Source organism: Oncorhynchus keta, chromosome 17 (genome assembly GCF_023373465.1).
Source record: "Oncorhynchus keta strain PuntledgeMale-10-30-2019 chromosome 17, Oket_V2, whole genome shotgun sequence".
Taxonomy (NCBI): domain Eukaryota; kingdom Metazoa; phylum Chordata; class Actinopteri; order Salmoniformes; family Salmonidae; genus Oncorhynchus; species Oncorhynchus keta.
Window position 1 is genome coordinate 21,867,913 of NC_068437.1, and position 24,179 is coordinate 21,892,091.

A 24,179-nucleotide genomic window follows, 5' to 3' on the forward strand; every position below is an offset into this window, starting at 1 on the left:
CATAAAGAGAGAGGGGGGGGAGGGAACGGCTGCTTCAGGGCTGCAGGCCTCAGACACACATAAAGAGAGAGGGGGGAGGGAACGGCTGCTTCAGGGCTGCAGGCCTCAGACACACATAAAGAGAGAGGGGGAGGGAACGACTGCTTCAGGGCTGCAGGCCTCAGACACACATAAAGAGAGAGGGGGGAGGGAACGGCTGCTTCAGGGCTGCAGGCCTCAGACACACATAAAGAGAGAGGGGGGAGGGAACGGCTGCTTCAGGGCTGCAGGCCTCAGACACACATAAAGAGAGAGGGGGAGGGAACGGCTGCTTCAGGGCTGCAGGCCTCAGACACACATAAAGAGAGAGGGGGGAGGGAACGACTGCTTCAGGGCTGCAGGCCTCAGACACACATAAAGAGAGAGGGGGGAGGGAACGGCTGCTTCAGGGCTGCAGGCCTCAGACACACATAAAGAGAGAGGGGGAGGGAACGGCTGCTTCAGGGCTGCAGGCCTCAGACACACATAAAGAGAGAGGGGGAGGGAACGGCTGCTTCAGGGCTGCAGGCCTCAGACACACATAAAGAGAGGGGGGGGAACGACTGCTTCAGGGCTGCAGGCCTCAGACACACATAAAGAGAGAGGAGGACCATATCTGCTTCAGGGCTGCAGGCCTCAGACACACATAAAGAGAGGCATGGGAGGGACCGTATCTTAATCCAGGCATGTTTGGACACCTTCAGGGCTCCAGGCAGGACACCGGTACAGTGACCGTATCTTAATCCAGGCATGTTTGGACACCGGTACAGTGACCGTATCTTAATCCAGGCATGTTTGGACACCGGTAAGTGAGAGCATGTTTGGGGAGTGGTATCTTAATCCAGGCATGTTTGGCTTCAGGGCTGCAGGCCTCAGACACAGGCATAAAGAGTGAGTATCTTAATCCAGGGGGAGGGAACAGGCATGCTTCAGGGCTGCAGGCCTCAGACACACATAAAGAGAGGCATGTTTGGGGAGTGGTATCTTAACAGGCATGTTTGCTTCAGGGCTCCAGGCATGTTTGGACACCGGTACAGTGACCGTATCTTAATCCAGGCATGCATGTTTGGATAGCAGTGACCGTATCTTAATCCAGGCATGTTTGGACACTGGTACAGTGACCGTATCTTAATCCAGGCATGTTTGGATACCGGTACAGTGACCGTATCTTAATCCAGGCATGTTTGGACACCAGTGGTCCAGGCATGTGACCGGTACAGTATCTTAATCCAGGCATGTTTGGACACCGGTACAGTGACCGTATCTTAATCCAGGCATGTTTGGACACCGGTACAGTGACCATATCTTAATCCAGGCATGTTTGGATACTGGTACAGTGACCGTATCTTAATCCAGGCATGTTTGGATACCGGTACAGTGACCGTATCTTAATCCAGGCATGTTTGGACACCGGTACAGTGACCGTATCTTAATCCAGGCATGTTTGGATACCGGTACAGTGACCGTATCTTAATCCAGGCATGTTTGGACACCGGTACAGTGACCGTATCTTAATCCAGGCATGTTTGGACACCGGTACAGTGACCGTATCTTAATCCAGGCATGTTTGGACACCGGTACAGTGACCGTATCTTAATCCAGGCATGTTTGGACACCGGTACAGTGACCGTATCTTAATCCAGGCATGTTTGGACACCGGTACAGTGACCGTATCTTAATCCAGGCATGTTTGGATACTGGTACAGTGACCATATCTTAATCCAGGCATGTTTGGATACCGGTACAGTGACCGTATCTTAATCCAGGCATGTCTGGACACCGGTACAGTGAAATGCCTTTCTTGCCAACTCAAAACCCAGCAATGCATTAATCAATAACAATGCATTACGATAAAAAAAGACATGAAATACACAATAAAGCAAGGAAGTAAGTAAGCATACTCCATACAGCAAAACATTTAAAAGTCCATTCCAATAACATATTGCTGGAATGATGAAGGTAGATATGTATAGGGGTAAGATGACAGGGATACTGGAGTGATGGAGGTAGATATGTATAGGGGTCTGATGACAGGGATACTGGAGTGATGGAGGTAGATATGTATAGGGGTCTCATGACAGGGATACTGGAGTGATGGAGGTAGATATGTATAGGGGTAAGATGACAGGGATACTAGAGTGATGGAGGTAGATATGTATAGGGGTCTGATGACAGGGATACTGGAGTGATGGAGGTAGATATGTATAGGGGTAAGATGACAGGGATACTAGAGTGATGGAGGTAGATATGTATAGGGGTATGATGACAGGGATACTAGAGTGATGGAGGTAGATATGTATAGGGGTAAGGTGACAGGGATACTGGAGTGATGGAGGTATATATGTATAGGGGTAAGGTGACAGGGATACTAGAGTGATGGAGGTAGATATGTATAGGGGTAAGGTGACAGGGATACTAGAGTGATGGAGGTAGATATGTATAGGGGTAAGGTGACAGGGATACTGGAGTGATGGAGGTAGATATGTATAGGGGTAAGATGACAGGGATACTGGAGTGATGGAGGTAGATATGTATACTGTGATGGAGGTAGGTATAGGGGTAAGGTGACAGGGATACTGGTAGATATGTATAGGGGTAAGGTAGGGATACTAGTGATAGGTAGATATGGGGTAAGATGACAGGGATACAGGGATACTAGAGTGATGGAGGTAGATATGTATGGTAAGGTGACAGGGATACTAGAGTGATGGAGGTAGATATGTATAGGGGTAAGGTGACAGGGATACTGGAGTGATGGAGGTAGATATGTATAGGGGTAAGATGACAGGGATACTGGAGTGATGGAGGTAGATATGTATAGGGGTAAGGTGACAGGGATACTAGAGTGATGGAGGTAGATATGTATAGGGGAGGTGACAGGGATACTAGAGTGATGGAGGTAGATATGTATAGGGGTAAGGTAGGGATACTGTGATGGAGGGGTATAGGGGTAAGATGACAGGGGAGTGATGGAGGTAGATATGTATAGGGGAGGTGACAGGGATACTAGAGTGATGGAGGGGTAAGAGAGACAGGGATACTAGAGTGATGGAGGTAGATATGTATAGGGGTAAGGTGACAGGGATACTGTGATGGAGGTAGGTATAGGGGTAAGGTGACAGGGATACTAGAGTGATGGAGGTAGATATGTATAGAGGTAAGGTGACAGGGATACTAGAGTGATGGAGGTAGATATGTATAGGGGTAAGATGACAGGGATACTGGAGTGATGGAGGTAGATATGTATAGGGGTAATGTGACAGGGATACTAGAGTGATGGAGGTAGATATGTATAGGGGTAAGGTGACAGGGATACTAGAGTGATGGAGGTAGATATGATGGTGATGGAGGTAGATATGTATAGGGGTAAGATGACAGGGACTAGTGATGGAGGTAGATATGTATAGGGGTAAGGTAGATACTAGAGTGATGGAGGTAGATATGTATAGGGGTAAGGTGACAGGGATACTGGAGTGATGGAGGTAGATATGTATAGTAATGACAGGGATACTAGAGTGATGGAGGTAGATATGTATAGGGGTAATGTGACAGGGATACTAGAGTGATGGAGGTAGATATGTATAGGGGTAAGGTGACAGGGATACTAGAGTGATGGAGGTAGATATGTATAGGGGTAAGGTGACAGGGATACTGGAGTGATGGAGGTAGATATGTATAGGGGTAAGATGACAGGGATACTGGAGTGATGGAGGTAGATATGTATAGGGGTAAGGTGACAGGGATACTAGAGTGATGGAGGTAGATATGTATAGAGGTAAGGTGACAGGGATACTAGAGTGATGGAGGTAGATATGTATAGGGGTAAGGTGACAGGGATACTGGAGTGATGGAGTAGATATGTATAGGGGTAAGGTGACAGGGATACTAGAGTGATGGAGGTAGATATGTATAGAGGTGACAGGGATACTAGAGTGATGGAGGTAGATATGTATAGGGTAAGATGACAGGGATACTGGAGTGATGGAGGTAGATATGTATAGGGGTAATGTGACAGGGATACTAGAGTGATGGAGGTAGATATGTATAGGGGTAAGGTGACAGGGATACTAGAGTGATGGAGGTAGATAGAGGGGTAGGTGACAGGGATACTGGAGTGATGGAGGTAGATATGTATAGGGGTAAGATGACAGGGATACTAGAGTGATGGAGGTAGATATGTATAGGGGTAAGGTGACAGGGATACTAGAGTGATGGAGGTAGATATGTATAGAGGTAAGGTGACAGGGATACTAGAGTGATGGAGGTAGATATGTATAGGGGTAAGGTGACAGGGATACTGGAGTGATGGAGGTAGATATGTATAGGGGTAAGATGACAGGGATACTGGAGTGATGGAGGTAGATATGTATAGGGGTAATGTGACAGGGATACTAGAGTGATGGAGGTAGATATGTATATATGACAGGGATACTGGAGTGATGGAGGGGTATAGAGAGGTGACAGGGATACTGGAGTGATGGAGGTAGATATGTATAGGGGTAAGGTGACAGGGATACTGGAGTGATGGAGGTAGATATGTATAGGGGTAAGATGACAGGGATACTGGAGTGATGGAGGTAGATATGTATAGGGGTAAGATGACAGGGATACTGGAGTGATGGAGGTAGATATGTATAGGGGGAAGGAGACAGGGATACTAGAGTGATGGAGGTAGATATGTATAGGGGTAAGATGACAGGGATAATGGAGTGATGGAGGTAGATATGTATAGGGGGAAAGAGACAGGGATACTAGAGTGATGGAGGTAGATATGTATAGGGGGAAGGTGACAGGGATACTAGAGTGATGGAGGTAGATATGTATAGGGGTAAGATGACAGGGATACTAGAGTGATGGAGGTAGATATGTATAGGGGCAAGATGACAGGGATACTAGAGTGATGGAGGTAGATATGTATAGGGGTAAGATGACAGGGATACTAGAGTGATGGAGGTAGATATGTATAGGGGTAAGGGGGCTAGGCAACAGTATAAAATCAAATCAAATTGTAATAGTCACATTCGCCAAATATATACAATATGAAATGAAACATGAAATGCCTACTTACAAGCTCTTAACCAACAATACAGTTCAAGACTTAGAGCCCCTCGCGCCCCCAGCATCCCCCCGCCCTCCACACACACACACACTGAACTCAAGGCATGTTGTGGCTGTCTTAACACGTGAGTAACACTCAACAGGACAGAACACTCAACATGTCACCTGGCTAAATGAGTGTGTTATTTACCACTCCACACTCTGCCTGCCCATCATCCTCCCACCAATCAGCACGCTGTATCCCTCACCTCCCGACCCCGAGCTCGTCACCATGGTGATGGTGGTGATGCTGAATAAATACTAAATAAACTACAGTTTTTAATAAGATCTATCCCTACCCTCTGTAGCGCCTTATGGTCAGATGCAGAGCAGTTGCCATATCAGGCGGTGATGCAACCAGTCAGGATGCTCTCAATGGTGCAGCTGTATAACTTTTTGATGATCTGTGGACCAATGCCAAATCTTTTCAGTCTCCTAAGGGGGAAAAGGTGTTGTCGGGCCCTCTTCACAACTGTCTTGGTGTGTTTGGACCATGATCATTTGTTGGTGAGGTGGACACCAAGGATCTTGAAACTCTCGACCCACTCCACTTCAGTCCTGTCGATGTTAATGGGGGCATGTCCGGCCCTCCTTTTTCTATAGCCTACGATCAGCTCCTTTGTCTTGCTCACATTGAGAGAGATGCTGTTGTCCTGGCACCACACTGCCAGTTCTCTGACCTCCTCCCTATAGGCTGGCTCATTGTTGTCTTGTCGGTGATCAGGCCTCTGTTGTGTCGTCAGCTAACTTAATGATGGTGTTGAAGTCGTGCTTGGCCACAGAGTCGTGGGTGAACAGGAAATACAGGAGGGGACTAAGCATATACCTCTGAGGGGCCCCAGTGTTGAGAATCAGCGTGGCAGATGTGTTGTTACCTACCCTTACCACCTGGGGGCGGCCCATCAGGAAGTCCAGGATCCAGTTGCAGAGGGAGGTGTTTAGTCCCGGGGTCCTTAGCGATGAGTGATGAGCTTTGAGGGCACTATGGTGTTGAACGCTGCGCTGTAGTCAATGAACATCATTCTCACATAGGTGTTCATTTTGTCCAGGTGGGAAAGGGCAGTGTGGAGTGCAATAGAGATTGCATCATCTGTGGATCTGTTGGGGTGGTATGCGAATTGGAGTGGGTCCAGGGTTTCTGACGTGATGGTGTTGATGTGAGCCATGACCAGCCTTTCAAAGCACTTCATGGCTACCGACGTGAGTGCAGCTTGCATATTAGTGTGTGCGCAGGTGTGTTGAGTCAGTACAAATGTATGTGCCTATTATGTGTGAGAGAACAAATGATGACGGAGTGAGTGCGTGTTGGAGTGACAGTGTGTGTGAGTGTGTAGGGCCCTGTGAGTGTGTAGGGCCCTGTGAGTGTGTAGGGCCCTGTGAGTGTGTAGGGCCCTGTGAGTGTGTAGGGCCCTGTGAGTGTGCAAAGAGGCAAACTATTGAAATAAAAGGTCAATAAAGATACAAGGTTAATTAAGTCAGATAGTCTGTGTCGCTATGTTGTTAGCTATTTATCAGTCGTATTGCTTGGGGTGGGGGCGAACTTGACAATGTCACAGCAACTTGCGGGAGGTGGGTTCAGAGGAACAACAACAAAAACTGTGTGCAACAAACATGTGCCTGATGAGAGCCATAACTGATTCTACGTGCAACTGACATTGGACTTTCCACTTTAAAAGTTATATTCCGTTATCAGCTGAAAATGGTTAACTCCCCTCACATCCCAGTGGGACAAAAGCATGTAAGCTTCATACACACACACAGTTTGCACAACTTGTTCAAACTCAACTTGTTTTGTCTCTTGGTCTTCTTCCAGAGCCACAGACGTGGTGTAGAGCACACACTGTGTGTGTAATTAAGTAAGGAAGGGTATGAGTTACCCTGATGAGGCCATGGGAGGCCATGTGAGACCCCGGCAGAGAGAGAGAGCAAGACTGCACCACTGAACAGAGCAAAGCTGTGTGCCAACTGTCGAGGGCCTGAGGACCACAGAGGGGAGGGAGGCAGATCGATGGTGAACAAACAGCTGTTGGATACAGTGATTCCATTACTACCCTATAGTGGATCAAAACATTCCTTTTGGCAAATGTAAACAATATTGCCCCTCTGGTGGCTGAGCTTATGGTGACAGCAGGAGAGCAGCACCACCACACCGAGAAAACCTCAACTAGCTGGAAGGGGAGGAGAAATCACTGCTACTGTGCTCCTGAACTATGTGGAGGAAATCGTCAGACCCCAAGCTGCAGCACACTGTCAGATAAGTCATCAGGAAAATATGCAGTAATGTTCTGTAGCAGCAATAGTACAGAGAGTGGGAACAGTGTGGTGCCTTAACTCATACAAAGAGACAACAGCAAACCTATATTATTCCTGATGGATTATTGAATTTCTCTCTCTTTCATTATCTGTCTCTTCTCTCACTCCTAATCTCTCTCTCTTTCTCTCTCGCTCTCTTTTTCCGTCTCTCTCTCTCTTCCTCGCTCTCTTTCCCTCTCTCTCTTACTCCATACACACATATATATGTATATACATGTATTGAGAGTATGGAGTATATATATATATATATACATATTGCTCTCTTACTGTCTTTCTCTCCATCTCCATCTCACTCGGTTCTCTCCTGTGGCTCCTCCTCCTTGTCTCTCATCGCCCTGCTGTCAGTATCTATGAGGCTGTGTAGACTGCAGTAAACTGGGGGATGAGTTTGTGCTGCCATTGTGTCATTCTACAGCGGCGTCTGGGAGCATAGAGGAATAAGGTCTTATCTGAGAGCAGTAATTTGATCTGGCATCGGGAGCATGTCTCTGTCCCCTGCTCCCCATTCTCTCAGCTTTCATGTGCCAGTCAACCCAGCTGGAAGACTCTGTAAAAACCTTTTTTTGTCAGCCTTTTGGTAGTGAGAAGGAACAACTATTATGAGTTAACCTTCCTTTCAGATAACAGGGAATTGGTTAGCCTTGTTGCCAGGAAGCTATTTCACAGTGTGCTGACCATACATGCACAACAAGCAGACACACACTCACACTATCCTGTCCAACAACATCAATGCGCTGCCAAAGATTGTTTAGGTCAACAGAGGCCAGACTATCTATAAAAGAACAGAGCATTGACTGGTCAGATACACATACACACACTGACACACACACAGTCAAACATACACCTACATGCATAGCCAAACGTCCTCAAACACACCTTTTAAACTGTGTGTAGTGTTTGTTATCTCCTCACGTTCTATCTCAGAGTCTGGCTGTGTCTCTGGCTACAGACGGATGTCCAGTCCTTTAAACTCTCCTCCAGCTCTCTCATACCTTCACACACCTCGGCCAACGATAACAGCTCACTTATATCCTTATACCCAGGAGCTTCTGCTTGTTTTCATCTTCCCTAAATCCTCTTCTTCAACTTCTTCTGTGTCTTGTTTCTATGGAAATGGCTGCATCTCCAACTGTACAACTGTGAGTAATCATGAAATCCCTCTCAAGTCCTATACAGGAGTGAGTGACCTGCTCATGTGCTCTGTGCTGCACTGGGGATCAGACAGACTAAAAAAACACTCCAATGCATTTGGGAGCTCAGAGTCTCCAGGAGCAGAGGAAGAGGCTACTGTCATCTGTCATCTACCCTGTGCCAGACTCCATCTGAGGGGGATTTACCAAGCCTGACATGGGTATGGGCATGGGGACAGGCTGCAGTCCAACCAAATGATAATAGAGCCTTTAAAGGAGAACTACACTGCTCAAAAAAATAAATGGAACACTAAAATAACATATTCTAGATCTGAATGAATGAAATATTCTTATTAAATACTTTTTTCTTTACATAGTTGAATGTGCTGACAACAAAATCACACAAAAATTATCAATGGAAATCAAATGTATCAACCCATGGAGGGTCTGGATTTGGAGTCACACTCAAAATTATGTCCTTAAAACAAGTCAAAATGAGGCTCAGTAGTGTGTGTGGCCTCCACGTGCCTGTATGACCTCCCTACAACGCCTGGGCATGCTACTGATGAGGTGGCGGATGGTCTCCTGAGGGATCTCCTCCCAGACCTGGACTAAAGCATCCGCCAACTCCTGGACAGTCTGTGGTGCAAAGTGGCGTTGGTGGATGGAGCGAGACATGATGTCCCAGATGTGCTCAATTGGATTCAGGTCTGGGGAACAGGCGGGCCAGTCCATAGCATCAATGCCTTCCTCTTGCAGGAACTGCTGACACACTCCAGCCACATGAGGTCTAGTATTGTCTTGCATTAGGAGGAACCCAGGGCCAACCGCACCAGCATATGGTCTCACAAGTGGTCTGAGGATCTCATCTCGGTACCTAATGGCAGTCAGGCTACCTCTGGCGAGCTATCACGTCAGTATACACGTAAGTCACATGTGCTCAGTGTGAACCTGCTTTCATCTGTGAAGAGCACAGGGCGCCAGTTTCAAATTTGCCAATCATGGTGTTCTCTGGCAAATGAACAACGTCCTGCACGGTGTTGGGCTGTAAGCACAACCCCCACCTGTGGATGTCGGGCCCTCATACCACCCTCATGGAGTCTGTTTCTGACCGTTTGAGCAGACACATGCACATTTGTGGCCTGCTGGAGGTCATTTTGCAGGGCTCTGGCAGTGCTCCTCCTGCTCCTCTTTGCACAAAGGCGGAGGTAGCGGTCCTGCTGCTGGGTTGTTGCCCTCCTACGGCCTCCTCCACGTCTCCTGATGTACTGGCCTGTCTCCTGGTAGCGCCTCCATGCTCTGGACACTACGCTGACAGACACAGCAAACCTTCTTGCCACAGCTCGCATTGATGTGCCATCCTGGATGAGCTGCACTACCTGAGCCACTTGTGTGGGTTGTAGACTCCGTCTCATGCTACCACTAGAGTGAAAGCACCGCCAGCATTCAAAATTGACCAAAACATCAGCCAGGAAGCATAGGAACTGAGAAGTGGTCTGTGGTCACCACCTGCACAATCACTCCTTTATTGGGGACTCTTGCTAATTGCCTATAATTTCCACCTGTTGTCTATTCCATTTGCACAACAGCATGTGACATTTATTGTCAATCAGTGTTGCTTCCTAAGTGGACAGTTTGATTTCACAGAAGTGTGATTGACTTGGACATTGTGTTGTTTAAGTGTTCCCTTTATTGTTTTGAGCAGTGTAGTTCAGAAGCAGTGTAGAAATTAGAGATTTCTTGCATCGAATGAGAGGGAGAGAGATGGAGAGAGAGGGAGGAGAGAGGATAGGAAGGAGAGTGTGTGAGAGATTGCTAGATATCAATTCCACGCTTGCTTAGACAGAAAGATGAATGTTCTGACACAGGAAGTATCACATGGACAAACTGTGTCGGTGTTTTAAACTTTTGTTTTCATTTGTTTTTGTTTACATGAGCCTGCGTTTATTTGTATGAGTGCATTCGATTGTCAATGAATAACATTCTAAATGTGTTCTTCACTTCTGTGTATGGTGGTAGCAACTGAACAGCAGTAAGTCAATGATTTGGGTAAGCAGCAGAAAACTGCAAATACAATTACTATAATAGTGCAGAGGTTAAAAACTACGAATCATGGGAAGTTGCTGATCCCGTCTCCTCGTTGTCTGTTGTCTGTGTTGTTCTTCTATACACTATCTCCCTCCTCTCAACTCTGAATATTATCTGAGTGTTTCATAACAGCGGAAAGCTTGTGGTTCCTTCCTCACATTTCAGACCATTAACAATACAATGCGTCAGCCTAGAACAATCAACGGTCCTGTTTACAACAGAGATGAATAAATAACAACATAGAGAGAGAGAGAGAGAGAGAGAGAGAGAGAGAGAGAGAGAGAGAGAGAGAGAGAGAGAGAGAGAGAGAGAGAGAGAGAGAGAGAGAGAGAGAGAGAGAGAGAGAGAGAGAGAGAGAGAGAGAGAGAGAGAGAGAGAGAGAGAGAGAGAGAGAAAACAGAATGCTGTTGTGGGCTCTGGTAAACAGCCTGTATAGAGGGTGAATGAGAGAGAGAGTGTCTGTGATTGCTGAATTAGCAGCCATATAATTATCCCTGATGTGATGCTACTGGATTATCCGGAAATGCAGTTATTCTGCCCTGATACAACAAAATTAGGTGATGAGTGCTTCAACACTGAAGCCACTGTGTGTCTGTCCGTTTCTGTTTCTCTGTGTGTGTGTGCGTGCGTGCGTTACGGAAAAGTCAGGTGAAAGCCCCAAACTTTGCATCTGTGTGACTGATAGAGCAGTTAGCGTGGAGCTCCAGTAGCACAATGTGTTATGAGTGGGCCAGGCAGGCTCTAAAACATAGCAGCCCAGAGCAGGGGAGGCAATGGATTATCATAATGCTGCCGCTCCTGGGAATCAATCCATGACTCATTTCCACATTTCTGAATGAATTTGGGCAGTGCATTGGTAGCAGACCAAGAGGGAGAGAGAGTAATTGCATGCTATCCTTTTAGCAATGTTTTCTCTGGATCTAATGTGACTAACAGTGCAACATCCATGACAACAGACCATCTGGACGTAAGCAACTAAATACAAACAGCACCTTCCAATGAAAGAGTCAACACCTACACAAACTGTTAAACCACTGATATGTCATAACTTAAACCATCGAACACAGACAACTACACAACACCTCAGACACTCACGCGGGTGGACACAGTCATAATCCTTAATCGAAAATCTACATTTAACTCAAGTGAAATGGCAGTGGTTTAAAAACGTACCTCGTTAAATAAAGGTTCAATAAAATCAATTTAAACAAAAAAATGATGTGTGCATACTTGCCAGTGGGGACTGAGATTGGGGGCTGTGTGTGCATGTGTGTGCGTGTGTGTGTGTGTGTGTGTGTGTGTGTGTGTGTGTGTGTGTGTGTGTGTGTGTGTGTGTGTGTGTGTGTGTGTGTGTGTGTGTGTGTGTGTGTGTGTGTGTGTGTGTTTGTGTGTGTGTATTCAGACCATTTGCTATGAGTCTCGAAATTGAGATGTTTCTACAACTTGATTGGAGTCCACCTCTGGTAAATTCAATTGATTGGACATGATTTGGAAAGGCACACACCTTTATATATAAGGTTCCACAGTTGCCAGTGCATGTCAGAGCAAAAACCAATCCATGAGGTCGAAGGAATTGTCCGTAGAGCTCCGAGACAGGATTGTGTCGAGGCACAGATCTGGGGAAGGGTACCAAAAAATGTTTGCAGCATTGAAGGTCCCCAAGAACACAGTGGCCTCCATCATTCTTAAATCCACAAATACAGGTGTGCCAAGCTTGTAGCGTCATACCCAAGAAGACTCAAGGCTGTAATCGCTGCCAAAGATGCTTCAACAAACTATTGAGAAAAAGGTCTGAATACTTATGTAAATGCGATATTTCAGTTTTTTTATTTTTAATAAATGGTGCTTTGTCATTAGGGGGTATTGTGTGTAGACATACGAGCAGGATTTTTTTTTTTTAAGTAAAGGGGTCTAAATACTTTCCGAATGCACTGTATGTGCTTGCGTGTTGTGTGTAGCTGGGGAGAACGCAGGAAAGAGATGTAAATGTCAAGTGCTTGGCTGTGTCTCTGGTTTAATCCCACCTGGGCCTGCTGTCTCCCTCTGCCCCTCTCTCAGAAGCCTGCTCCTTCCTTCTACTTCACCACCAATCAAACACCCCAGACACTTATGTTTAGCCACACACTCCATTGACAGTCATTAAAAAAAGCAAAGTCTCATCTACGAACATGCACTCAACTGACTAGACTTGTGTCTATCACTGCAAGTGGGATACAATCTATTCTGTGTGACTTGAAGAAAGAATCACTCTCTTTTGCAAGGAAATGCTTTAGTCAGGAAGACACCCCAGAGGCATTTGAATAAACTAGATTCCCGCAGTCTTCTTATGACTCTTTTATCACAAACCTTCAACTTGTGACTGATAGCATCAAGTCACCCATGAGAGAATTTGAGTCCATTTTCTCTCAGACAGATTCTGCCAGATATATTCACAGCCTAGATCTGGAATCTAAGTCTGTAGTTGAAACCCAAACACCTCTACTTTCTCTCTAATGTTACGTTTGACACATATTTTGTTGTACATGAATGAATAAAAGCATCAGGAGATGGAATCAAAATGTCTGTCTTTCTTTCGGCTGTGTGAGGTATATACTCACCGTGTAGGAGCTGATGGCCTCTCTGTCCAGCTCTTGGCTGACGGACACCTCTCCGGTCACCCTGTTGATGGTGAACACACCCTTGGGGTCCTGGTCAGCACCGGACCCAGTCATATGGAAGATGTGGTCATTCTCCATGCCTGGCGACATCACCTGGAGTCACACAAAACAACAAGCCGCCATGAGCAATGTACCACTGAAAATATGGATGATGTATTCCTTACATACTGTATGTATTCAAATAATGCAAAATCTTCCAAGCAAATGTAACACCAAAACACGACTGCTTTCAGTTAAGTGTGTGTATCAGCAGAACAATTCAGATGAAAACATGGTTTGGTCAGATGTGTAATCAGATGTGTAATCAGATGTGTAATCAGATGTGTAATCGGATGTGTGACCGGATGTGTAACCGGATGTGTAATCAGATGTGCCACTAAATGTGTAATCAGATGTGTAATCCGATGTGTAACCGGATGTGTAATCAGATGTGTAATCAGATGTGTAATCAGATGTGTAATCAAATGTGTAATCAGATGTGTAATCAGATGTGTAATCAGATGTGTAACCAGATGTGTAATCAGATGTGTAACCAGATGTGTAATCAGATGTGTAACCAGATGTGTAATCAGATGTGTAATCCGATGTGTAATCAGATGTGTAATCAGATGTGTAATCAGATGTGTAATCCGATGTGTAATCAGATGTGTAACCAGATGTGTAACCAGATGTGTAATCAGATGTGTAACCAGATGTGTAACCAGATGTGTAATCAGATGTGTAACCAGATGTGTAATCAGATGTGTAACCAGATGTGTAACCAGATGTTTAACCAGATGTGTAATCAGATGTGTAATCCGATGTGTAACCAGATGTGTAATCCGATGTGTAATCCGATGTGTAATCAGATGTGTAACCAGATGTGTAATCAGATGTGTAACCAGATGTGTAATCAGATGTGTAATCCGATGTGTAATCAGATGTGTAACCAGATGTGTAATCAGATGTGTAATCCGATGTGTAATCCGATGTGTAACCAGATAGGTAATCAGATGTTTAACCAGATGTGTAATCAGATGTGTAATCCGATGTGTAACCAGATGTGTAACCAGATGTGTAATCAGATGTGTAATCCGATGTGTAACCAGATGTGTAATCTGATGTGTAACCAGATAGGTAATCAGATGTTTAACCAGATGTGTAATCAGATGTGTAATCCGATGTGTAACCAGATAGGTAATCAGATGTTTAACCAGATGTGTAATCAGATGTGTAATCCGATGTGTAACCAGATAGGTAATCAGATGTTTAACCAGATGTGTAATCAGATGTGTAATCCGATGTGTACTCACAATAAGCTAGCAAATGCAGCAACATCCACAGGTCCCAGCAGAAGGAGGAAGGTTAAAGGCAAAAGAGATCAGAGGATGTTAGATTCACACTGCACTACACACTCACATGCCCATGCAAGGCTGTACATGTCAAACCCAGATTGGTTTGACATGTAAAACCAGTGCTTACAGACCATTCCCAGATCTGTCTGTGCTGTATAACCAACTCATATCAAACACCATAGGTGTTGGCAAGATGCTACAAACAGATCTGGAACCAGGCCACAATGTCTATGATACTGTATGCAGGGGTGAAAGTAAAATTCATTCAACCTCTCACAACATATTTCCATCCTCCAAACAGTGGTGAATGGAAGAGACATCTGTTACACAAAACACCAAAAAGTGTAAAGGCATTTGGTGATTGTATTTAGGCCAGAATTTTTGCGTCCACTGCCTTGGTTAAATGTCTGTTTTCATCTCACCACATCTAATTTTGGAGCATTGGCTACAACACACATGTTTCATGCCTCTGACTCTGCGGTAATATTAAAAAGTGGTGTAACAGCCAACAGTTTTCTTAACATTTTGTTATAATTATTGTGATAGGCTCATGTTTTACTGGTACGGCGTACCCCCACTATTTACAGTCTTTTGCCGGGACGCCATACTGGACCTCCTAACTTTCACCCCAGACTATATGAGGATATACACTATATTTTTGAAAAAAATGTATGTCCTTCAAACCTAACCTTTTACTGCAATGGGCTTAGTCAGGGTCACACAAAGTGATTCTTGGTAGTCTTGAACAAATCAACTTTGAAACAAAAGTATCCACCTCACACACATGGTTATGGGCTTAAAAAACAGAAGACACCTGTTCCATGTCAGATACAGAGTTTAAATGTATTACATTTTGAGTTTGCATCCCGATATTACACTTTATATACATCACAGAAGAGTGAATTATAACACAACTGTTTCAAATAGAAACACCAGATTTTCTGTGTGTTTAAAAAAAAGTGTATTAATTATGAAATTATGAAAAATACGAGTAACATTCCATCCATGAAGCCACTAGAAAGTAAATTTGTCATTTGACTGCAGTAAATGGCTACAGAAAGGTTATGGGTAGGTCATTCGTTAGTTTCAAACACAGATCCAATTGATGTTATGCCGTTTGACATTTTTCCCAGAAGATCCTTGATGTCTTTTAGCCAACAGACGATGCCTGTAGAATGTAGAACATATGTTGTCCTAACCCATGAGCAGCAAAGCACATATTTTCTGTGTATTTACAGTAAAACATGGGGCTGTTTAAGGACATTTTGGAAGGACTTCTCACAGAGAGTTCACTTGGAGAATCAGTGTATTCACACACAGCTACAGAATAGCCCAGCTACATTATACTCTCACAATGGACTATGCACCCTAAAAAAGGACCTACATTTATTTAACAACAAACAAACACAGCACACACAGTACCAGTTAAAAGTTTGGACACACCTTCTCATTCAAGAGTTTTTCTTTATTTTTTATATTTTCTACAATGAAGAATAATAGTGAAGAGATCAAAACTATAAAATAACATATGGAATCACGTAGTAACCAAAACAAGGGTTAATAAACAAATCAAAATAGATTTAAGATTTTAGATTCTTCAAAGTAGCCACCGTTTGCCTTGACGACAGCTTTGCACACTCTTGGCATTCTCTCAACCAGCTTCATGGGGAATGCTTTTCCAACGGTCTTGAAGGAGTTCCCACATATGCTGAGCACTTGTTGGCTGCTTTTCCTTCACTCTTTGGTCACACTCATAATCCCAAACCATCTCAATTGGGTTGAAGTCAGGTGATTGTGGAGGCCAGGTCATCTGATGCAGCACTCCATCACTCTCCTTCTTGGTCACATAGCCCTTACACAGCCTGGTGTTGTGTTGGTAATTGTTACATTTACATTTACATTTAATTGTTCTGATGATAGTTAAATGATAGTCCCACTAAACGCAAACCAGATGGGGTGGTGTATCGCTGTAGAATGCTGTGGTAGCCATCCTGGTTAAGTGGGCCTTGAATTCTAAATAAATCACTGACAGTGTCACCAGCAAAGCACACCCACACCACCACACCTCCTCCTCCATGCTTCATGGTGGAAACCACACATGCAGAGATCATCCGTTCACCTACTCTGCATCTCACAAAGGCACGGTGGTTGGAACCAAAAATCTCAAATTTGGACTCTTCAGACCAAAGGACAGATTTCCACCGGTCTACTGTCCATTGCTCGTGTTTCTTGGCACAAGCAAGTCTCTTCTTCTTGTTGGCATCCTTTAGTAGTGATTTCTTTGCAGTCATTTGGCCATGAAGGCCTGATTCACACAGTCTTCTCTGAACTGTTGATGCTGAGATGTGTCTGTTACTTGAACCCTGTGAAGTATTTATTTGGGCAAACATTTCTGAGGCTGGTAACTCTAATGAACTTATCCTCTGCAGCAGAGGTAACTCTGGGTCATCCTTTCCTGTGGTGGTCCTCATGAGAGCCAGTTTCATCATAGCACTTGATGTTTTTTGCAACTGCACTTTCAAAGTTCTTGAAATTGTTCAGATTGACTGACCTTCATGTCTTAAAGTAGTGATGGACTGTCGTTTCTCTTTGCTTATTTGAGCTGTTCTTGCCATAATATGGACTTGGTCTTTTACCAAATAGGGCTATCTTCTGTATACCACCCCTACCTTGTCACAACACAACTGATTGGCTCAAACACATTAAGAAGGAAAGAAATTCCACAAATTACATTTTAACAAGGCACACCTGTTAATTGAAATGCATTCCATGAAGCTGGTTTAGAGAATGCCAATAGGGTGCCAAGCTGTCATCAAGGCAAAGTGTGGATACTTCGAATAATCTAAAATGTATAATATAATGGTAGAGTTTTCCTTTCAGAGCCATTGTAACAGTTACTGCTCTAAGAGGAAATCCAACTGGGCTTGTTTAACCCCTGCACCAAATCTGTAGCTTGTTTCAGCACTACAGTACCTAAAGGAAAGCATAGGAACAACAGTTCGCTGACTTCTACAGGTTTCAGATATTACAAATAATAGATCAGCTTTCAAATCGCACTGCCTTCTAGAGTTAGTCTGGGGGGTGATGGATAAAGGAGGTCTTTATAGGTGAGTTGGTTCTCAGAGCAGACAGCACTCTTTTCACTGCCTCACTGTCTCTATGACAATGAACACAACTTGAACTACTAATACAGCCACATCATTACTTAGGCAATGAAAGCAAACTGCCTCTTTCAGGGACATTTCCATGTCATCAAACAGTCTCTGGCCCCTACTCGAGCTGTTGTGGTGACTGTGTTACCACCACACCAATAGTCATTAGTCATGACTGCAGTAAAATTCCATGATTCACTGTAATCTTATCTTATGCACTCTGGACATGTTTTAATAGTACCCAACTCGCTAATGATCGTCATGTCGCTAATGGCCTGGCACTCAGCGCTCTATTGTCCCTCTAACCACACTGACATCCTGAAAATGTAATCTAAAATCACATCAAACACTTATCATCAAAACAGTATCATGCTTTTGAAACTCACTTCACTGTGATCGATCCATTTGAAGAAAGAAGTTCAACTACAGGTTGAAACTGAGTGGAAAACATTGTCGTGGTGGATGTTGTTTCAAAGCCTAACACAACCAAATGGACAGCGCGTTCTAAGGTGATGACTCATTCAAAACACCCATACTGTTAGAGCTTAAGGCAAACACCTATATATGATCAAGCCTGAGAAAAAAAGCCTGAATTAAAATAATGATTGTGCCGTTATACAATACATAGCCTTCCGCATATTACGCACAGCAGAAAAACAACAACTATTTAACATGTGTTTGGTACATAATTGGTCTAGCCTATTTTATAAATTAACCAAATTCTAGTATTTGCCTTTGAGTGTGAACTGAATTATTATACATACTGGATGGACTGTTTACCTTATGCTACGCTCCTACATTACTATCCATGAGTCTGCGAGAGAACCTACAGGCCTAGGTGATGCTGTTGGTTCATTGATTGTGCAGGGCGGCTACAGAGTAGGCTGGTTAGCCTACAATTACAGTGAATTAGTATTTGACTTTGAATAGCCTAGTAATAGTTTTTTCTTCTCCTATAATTAATTAATAAGCTGACACATTACCTTTAGCTACAGAATATCACATCACTGTTCGCTTCCATCTCCCCCTCTCTCTCCTTCATTCCTTTCTCGAGTGCACACAGTGAGGGTCTGTCAACAGTTTAATTGAAATATGTTTCATTGTGAAAACATGTTCCCAAACAGATTTCACTTGGTTTCCCAATTAAGCACTGGGTAGCTGATTCAACATGGTTGGCGAGGCCATGGCATACGGAATATTACCTGTCCTCAAACAGTGGTTGATGCGTGGAGTGAAATAAGCATTCTGATCAGCCCAGACATTTCTATATGCAATCCCATGTGAAAGCATCATTCTGATCAGCCCAGACATTTCTATATGCAATCCCATGTGAAAGCATCATTCTGATCAGCCCAGACATTTCTATATGCAATCCCATGTGAAAGCATCATTCTGATCAGCCCAGACATTTCTATATGCAATCCCATGTGAAAGCATCATTCTGATCAGCCCAGACATTTCTATATGCAATCCCATGTGAAAGCATCATTCTGATCAGCCCAGACATTTCTATATGCAATCCCATGTGAAAGCATCATTCTGATCAGCCCAGACATTTCTATATGCAATCCCATGTGAAAGCATCATTCTGATCAGCCCAGACATTTCTATATGCAATCCCATGTGAAAGCATCATTCTGATCAGCCCAGACATTTCTATATGCAATCCCATGTGAAAGCATCATTCTGATCAGCCCAGACATTTCTATATGCAATCCCATGTGAAAGCATCATTCTGATGCCACTAAAAAGAGGAGCATCCCAGCTGCTACTATATTTATTTATCAACTGCTCATATTACGCACATTGCTCAGCTCTAAAACCAGTGTAGCCTACCCAACACGATTGAAAAAGAAACTGGGGAAAAGCTGCCTCCTTTTGCTATTCCAGTGCATAAGGATGACATGTACTTTTCCCCTGCCCCTATTTCTGCCCATTTAATAATGGGACATAATAAATCAGATCTAATTTTACATATTACTAAAGACAAGATTAAATTGAGAATGGTTTGATGGGTGCAAATATGACCAATTGATGTGAGATCAGCGTGTGCAGCCTGAGGCATGCTTTTTTGTGACTTTCTCAAATCATCAATAGCCTATAGTCGCACCATGCAGCTCATATTTGTTTTAATTTCTAAGACATTCTAAAGTTTGTCTCATTCAGAGCTGTTAAGAACTCTTGGAAGATTAGTCCACATGAGGACTAAAAGAGATCCTAATCAAATCAAATCAAAACTACAGTTGCCGAATAACTCTAAATCTAGTGTTTAGGGCTTGTTTCAAATTATCACTTTTACGCTAAACCTAGTTACTTCTTATGCAAAAAAATATCCTTTCTATTTTATTCAGCTGAGGTAAATTATCTTCATCTAACTATAAAATGATATAATATAAAATAATGGTACAGGACCTATCTAATAGGCCCAATTAAATGACAGATGCGTATGGGGGTTGTATAGCTAGTACCGAAATATGAACTCATCATGGCCAGAAAAGATTAGACATTTATTCAGCAGTGGTTATGATATCTGTATTATGTATTATGCTTATAAATGAAACATTGGGCCCTGAACTGTTTCACCTGTCCTTGTGATTGTCTCCACCCCCTCCAGGTGTCACATATTTTCCCTGGTGTATTCATCCCTGTGTTTCCTAGCTCTGTGCCAGTTCGTCTTGAATGTTCAAGTCGACCAGCGTGGTTTTCCTGTGCTCCTGCTTTTCTATTCTCTTTTACTAGTCCTCCCTGTTTTGACCTTTGCCTGTTTTTCTGGACTCCATTCCCGCCTGCCTGACTATTCTGCCTGCCCTGACCTCGAGCCTGACTGCCATTCTATTCTGTACCTCTGAACTGGTCTTGACCTTTTGCCAGTCCACAACAATTCTCTTGCCTACCCCTTTTGGATTGTTAATAAACATCTTGGACACTAACCGTCTGCATCTGGGTCTCACCTTGTGCCCTTATACACTGTTTACTCTGGGAATTTGTCATTACAGTATTCAGACATAGTCTATAAACATCTATGGAAACGGTGAACAGTCTGTTCTACCGTTAAACTAGAAGCTTTGGATCGCATAGAGCAAAATACTAGTTACTGAACAAAAATATAAATTCACCATGTAAGGTCCTGTGTTTCATGAGCTGAAATAAAAGATCCCAGAAGTTTTCCATATGCACAAAAACCTTATTTCTCTCAAATGTTTTACATTTGTTTACATCTCCGTTAGTGAACATTTCTCCTTTGCCAAGATAATCCACCCGCCTGACAGGTGTGGCATATCAAGAAGCTGATTAAACAGCATGATCATTACACAGGTGCACCTTGTGCTATAGGGACAATAAAAGGAGACTCTATAATGTGCAGTTTTGTCAAACAACACAATGCCACAGATGTGTCAAGTTTTGAGGGAGCTTGCATTTGGCATGCTGACTGAAGGAATGTCCACCAGAACTTTTGCCAGAGAATTGAATGTTCATTTCTCCACCATAAGCTGCCTCCAACGTCATTTTAGAGAATTTGGCAGTATGTCTGACCGCCCTCACAGCCGCAGACCACATGTATGGCGTTATGTGGGCGAGCGGTTTGTTGATGTCAACGTTGTGAACAGTGTCCCAAGGTGGCGGTGGGCTTATGGTATGGGCAGGCATAAGCTACAGACAGCACACACAATAACATTTTATCGATGGCAACTCGAATGCACCTTGATGCACCATCACCTCATGTTTCAGCATGATAATGCACAGACCCATATCGCAAGGATCTGTACACAATTCCTGGAAGCTGAAAATTTACCAGGTCTTCCATGGCCTGCATACTCACCAGACATGTCACCCATTGATCATGTTTGGGATGCACTGAATTGACGTGTACGACAGCATGTCAGACACCTCGGTAGCTTTCTAGCAAACATAGCTACAACACTCACGCTCTGGGCCTCCCGGGCGGTGCAGTGGTTAAGGGTGCTGTACTGCAGCGCCAGCTGTGCCACCAGAGACTCTGGGTTCGCGCCCAGGCTCTGTTGTAACCGGCTGCGACCGGGAGGTCCGTGGGGCGACGCACAATTGGCCTAGCGTCGTCCAGGTTAGGGAGGGCTTTGCCGGTGGGGATGTCCTTGTCTAATCGCGCACCAGCGACTCCTGTGGCGGGCCGGGCACAGTGCACGCTAACCAAGGTTGCCAGGTGCATGGTGTTTCCTCCAACACATTGGTGCGGCTGACTTCCGGGTTGGGATGCACGCTGTGTTAAGAAGCAGTGCAGCTTGGTTGGGTTGTGTATCGGAGGACGCATGACTTTCAACCTTCGTCTCTCCTGAGCCCGTATGGGAGTTGTAGCTATGAGACAAGATAGTAGCTACTACAACAATTGGATACCACGAAATTGGGGAGAAAAAGGGGTAAAATAAAAAAATATATAATTTTTAAAAACGCACTTACACTGTTTTGGTGTATATTAGGCGCTGTGTATTAAACACACTTCTGTTGTATGTACTTGTTGATTCATTTAATTATATATTTACGTTGTTTGTCAGCTAGCTGGTTTGCTAAGTTAGCTTAGAACTAGGCTAGTCGCTAATGCTAACTAGCTAACATCCCCGACCATGAGTTCACTAAGCTACTCTCCTCCTGCTAAAGAAGAGGAGGTCTGCTGGACAGAGAAAGAAGCTCTTGTCAAGGAAGATGAGGAAGAGAAGGATGTTACAATACAAAAACAAGTAGAGGGTGAGGCTGTTACCATGAAAGAAGAAGAGAAAGACGTTTCAGTGAAAGAAGAGAAAGACGTTTCAGTGAAAGAAGAGGAAGATTCATTCAGAGTGAAAGAGGAGGAGGATGTTACTGTAAAGGAAGAGGGGGCAGAGAAAGAGGGGGGTGCAGTTATTGGAGTGAAAGAGGAGGAGAGGGAGATGACTGTCACATTGAAAGAGGAGGAGGAGGAAGAAGAGGAGGTTGGAGATCTGTTTAAACATCAGATCTGAGCCCGAGGACCATGCCTCAGGACTACCTGGCATGATGACTCCTTGCTGTCCCCAGTCCACCTGGCTGTGCTGCTGCTCCAGTTTCAACTGTTCTGCCTTCAGCTATGGAATCCTGACCTGTTCACCGGACGTGCTACCTGTCCCACTCCTGCTGTTTTCAACTCACTAGAGACAGCAGGAGTGGTAGAGATACTCTTAATGATCGGCTATGGAAAGCCAACTGACATTTACTCCTGAGGTCCTGACTTGCTGCACCCTCGACAACTACTGTGATTATTATTATTTGACCAGGCTGGTCATTTATGAACATTTGAACATCTTGGCCATGTTCTGTTATAATCTCCACTCCGCACAGCCAGAAGAGAACTGGCCACCCCTCATAGCCTGATTCCTCTCTAGGTTTCTTCCTAGGTTTAGTCCTTTCTAGGGTGTTTTTCCTAGCCACCGTGCTTCTACACCTGCATTGCTTGCTGTTTGGGGTTTTAGGCTGGGTTTCTGTACAGCACTTTGAGATATCAGCTGATGTAAGAAGGGCTATATAAATACATTTGATTTGATTTGATTCTAGTTCCTGTCAATATCCAGCAACTTTGCACAACCATTGAAGAGGAGTGGGACAACATAGCACAGCCTGATCAACTCTATGTGAAGGAGATGTCACGCTGCATGAGGCAAATGGTGGTCACACCAGATACTGATTTGTTTATCCACACCCCAACCCAGATACCATCTGTTGGTATCTGTAACCAACAAATGCGTATCTGTATTCCCAGTCATGTGAAATCCATAGATTAGGGCCTAATGAATTTATTTACATTGGCTGATTTCTTTATAATTGTAACTGTAAATTTGACATTTTTGCATGTTGCATTTATATATTTGTTCAGTTGATTTACTACCTTGATATGGGTCCAGTTAAATGAGAGATGGTAGCCTATCCTAACTTGTTGTAGACCTGTAGTCTATGACACCATCACAGTCAGAAAAGGTGAGGAATTTATTCTGCAATGATCATGGAAATGAAATAACCTAAATAATAAGAAATGTATGCCTGTTACCAGTGTTTTTGTTATGAATACGTCATCATATATTCCCCATTTGCACAAGGCTACAAGGCTACTGTGCTTACGCATGGTTTAACATTTGCGGGAGGACAAGCACTTTTTCAGGTCAAGTTCAGCAAATGCCTACTTTTGTGTCAGATATATAAATATTTTGTGCATACGCAACATTTATAAATGAGGCCCCTGAGCCGTAGCTCACAGGGCTGTGAATCATTGATGTTGGCCATTTTCATCATGAACTGTAGGCCTAAGTGTCTGTAAGTCTTCGTAGATAAGTGTGTGCCATCTCCCCCACCACTACAGATGCGTAAGGAGCCATGCCTCCACCCCACATTCACCACTCAGGGAGCTAG

The 24,179-nt window shown here is 44.0% G+C and overlaps 1 protein-coding gene and 1 long non-coding RNA gene across 3 annotated transcripts in view; one reads left to right on the forward strand and one right to left on the reverse strand.

Annotated features, from left to right (window-relative positions):
• cdh13 (cadherin 13, H-cadherin (heart)) overlaps nt 1-24,179 on the reverse strand; it is a 620,914-nt gene that overhangs the window by 342,809 nt on the left and 253,926 nt on the right. For both annotated transcript variants that reach the window (XM_052465701.1, XM_052465703.1), the window contains exon 5: nt 13,244-13,396. In XM_052465701.1, coding sequence (XP_052321661.1) covers nt 13,244-13,396 — 153 coding nt within the window. The remainder of the gene's footprint in view (nt 1-13,243; nt 13,397-24,179) is intronic.
• On the forward strand, nt 2,172-4,328 carry LOC127908227 (uncharacterized). The gene is made up of 4 exons (XR_008066415.1): nt 2,172-2,549; nt 3,121-3,206; nt 3,731-3,824; nt 4,189-4,328. It is a non-coding gene; the product is annotated as an uncharacterized LOC127908227 (long non-coding RNA).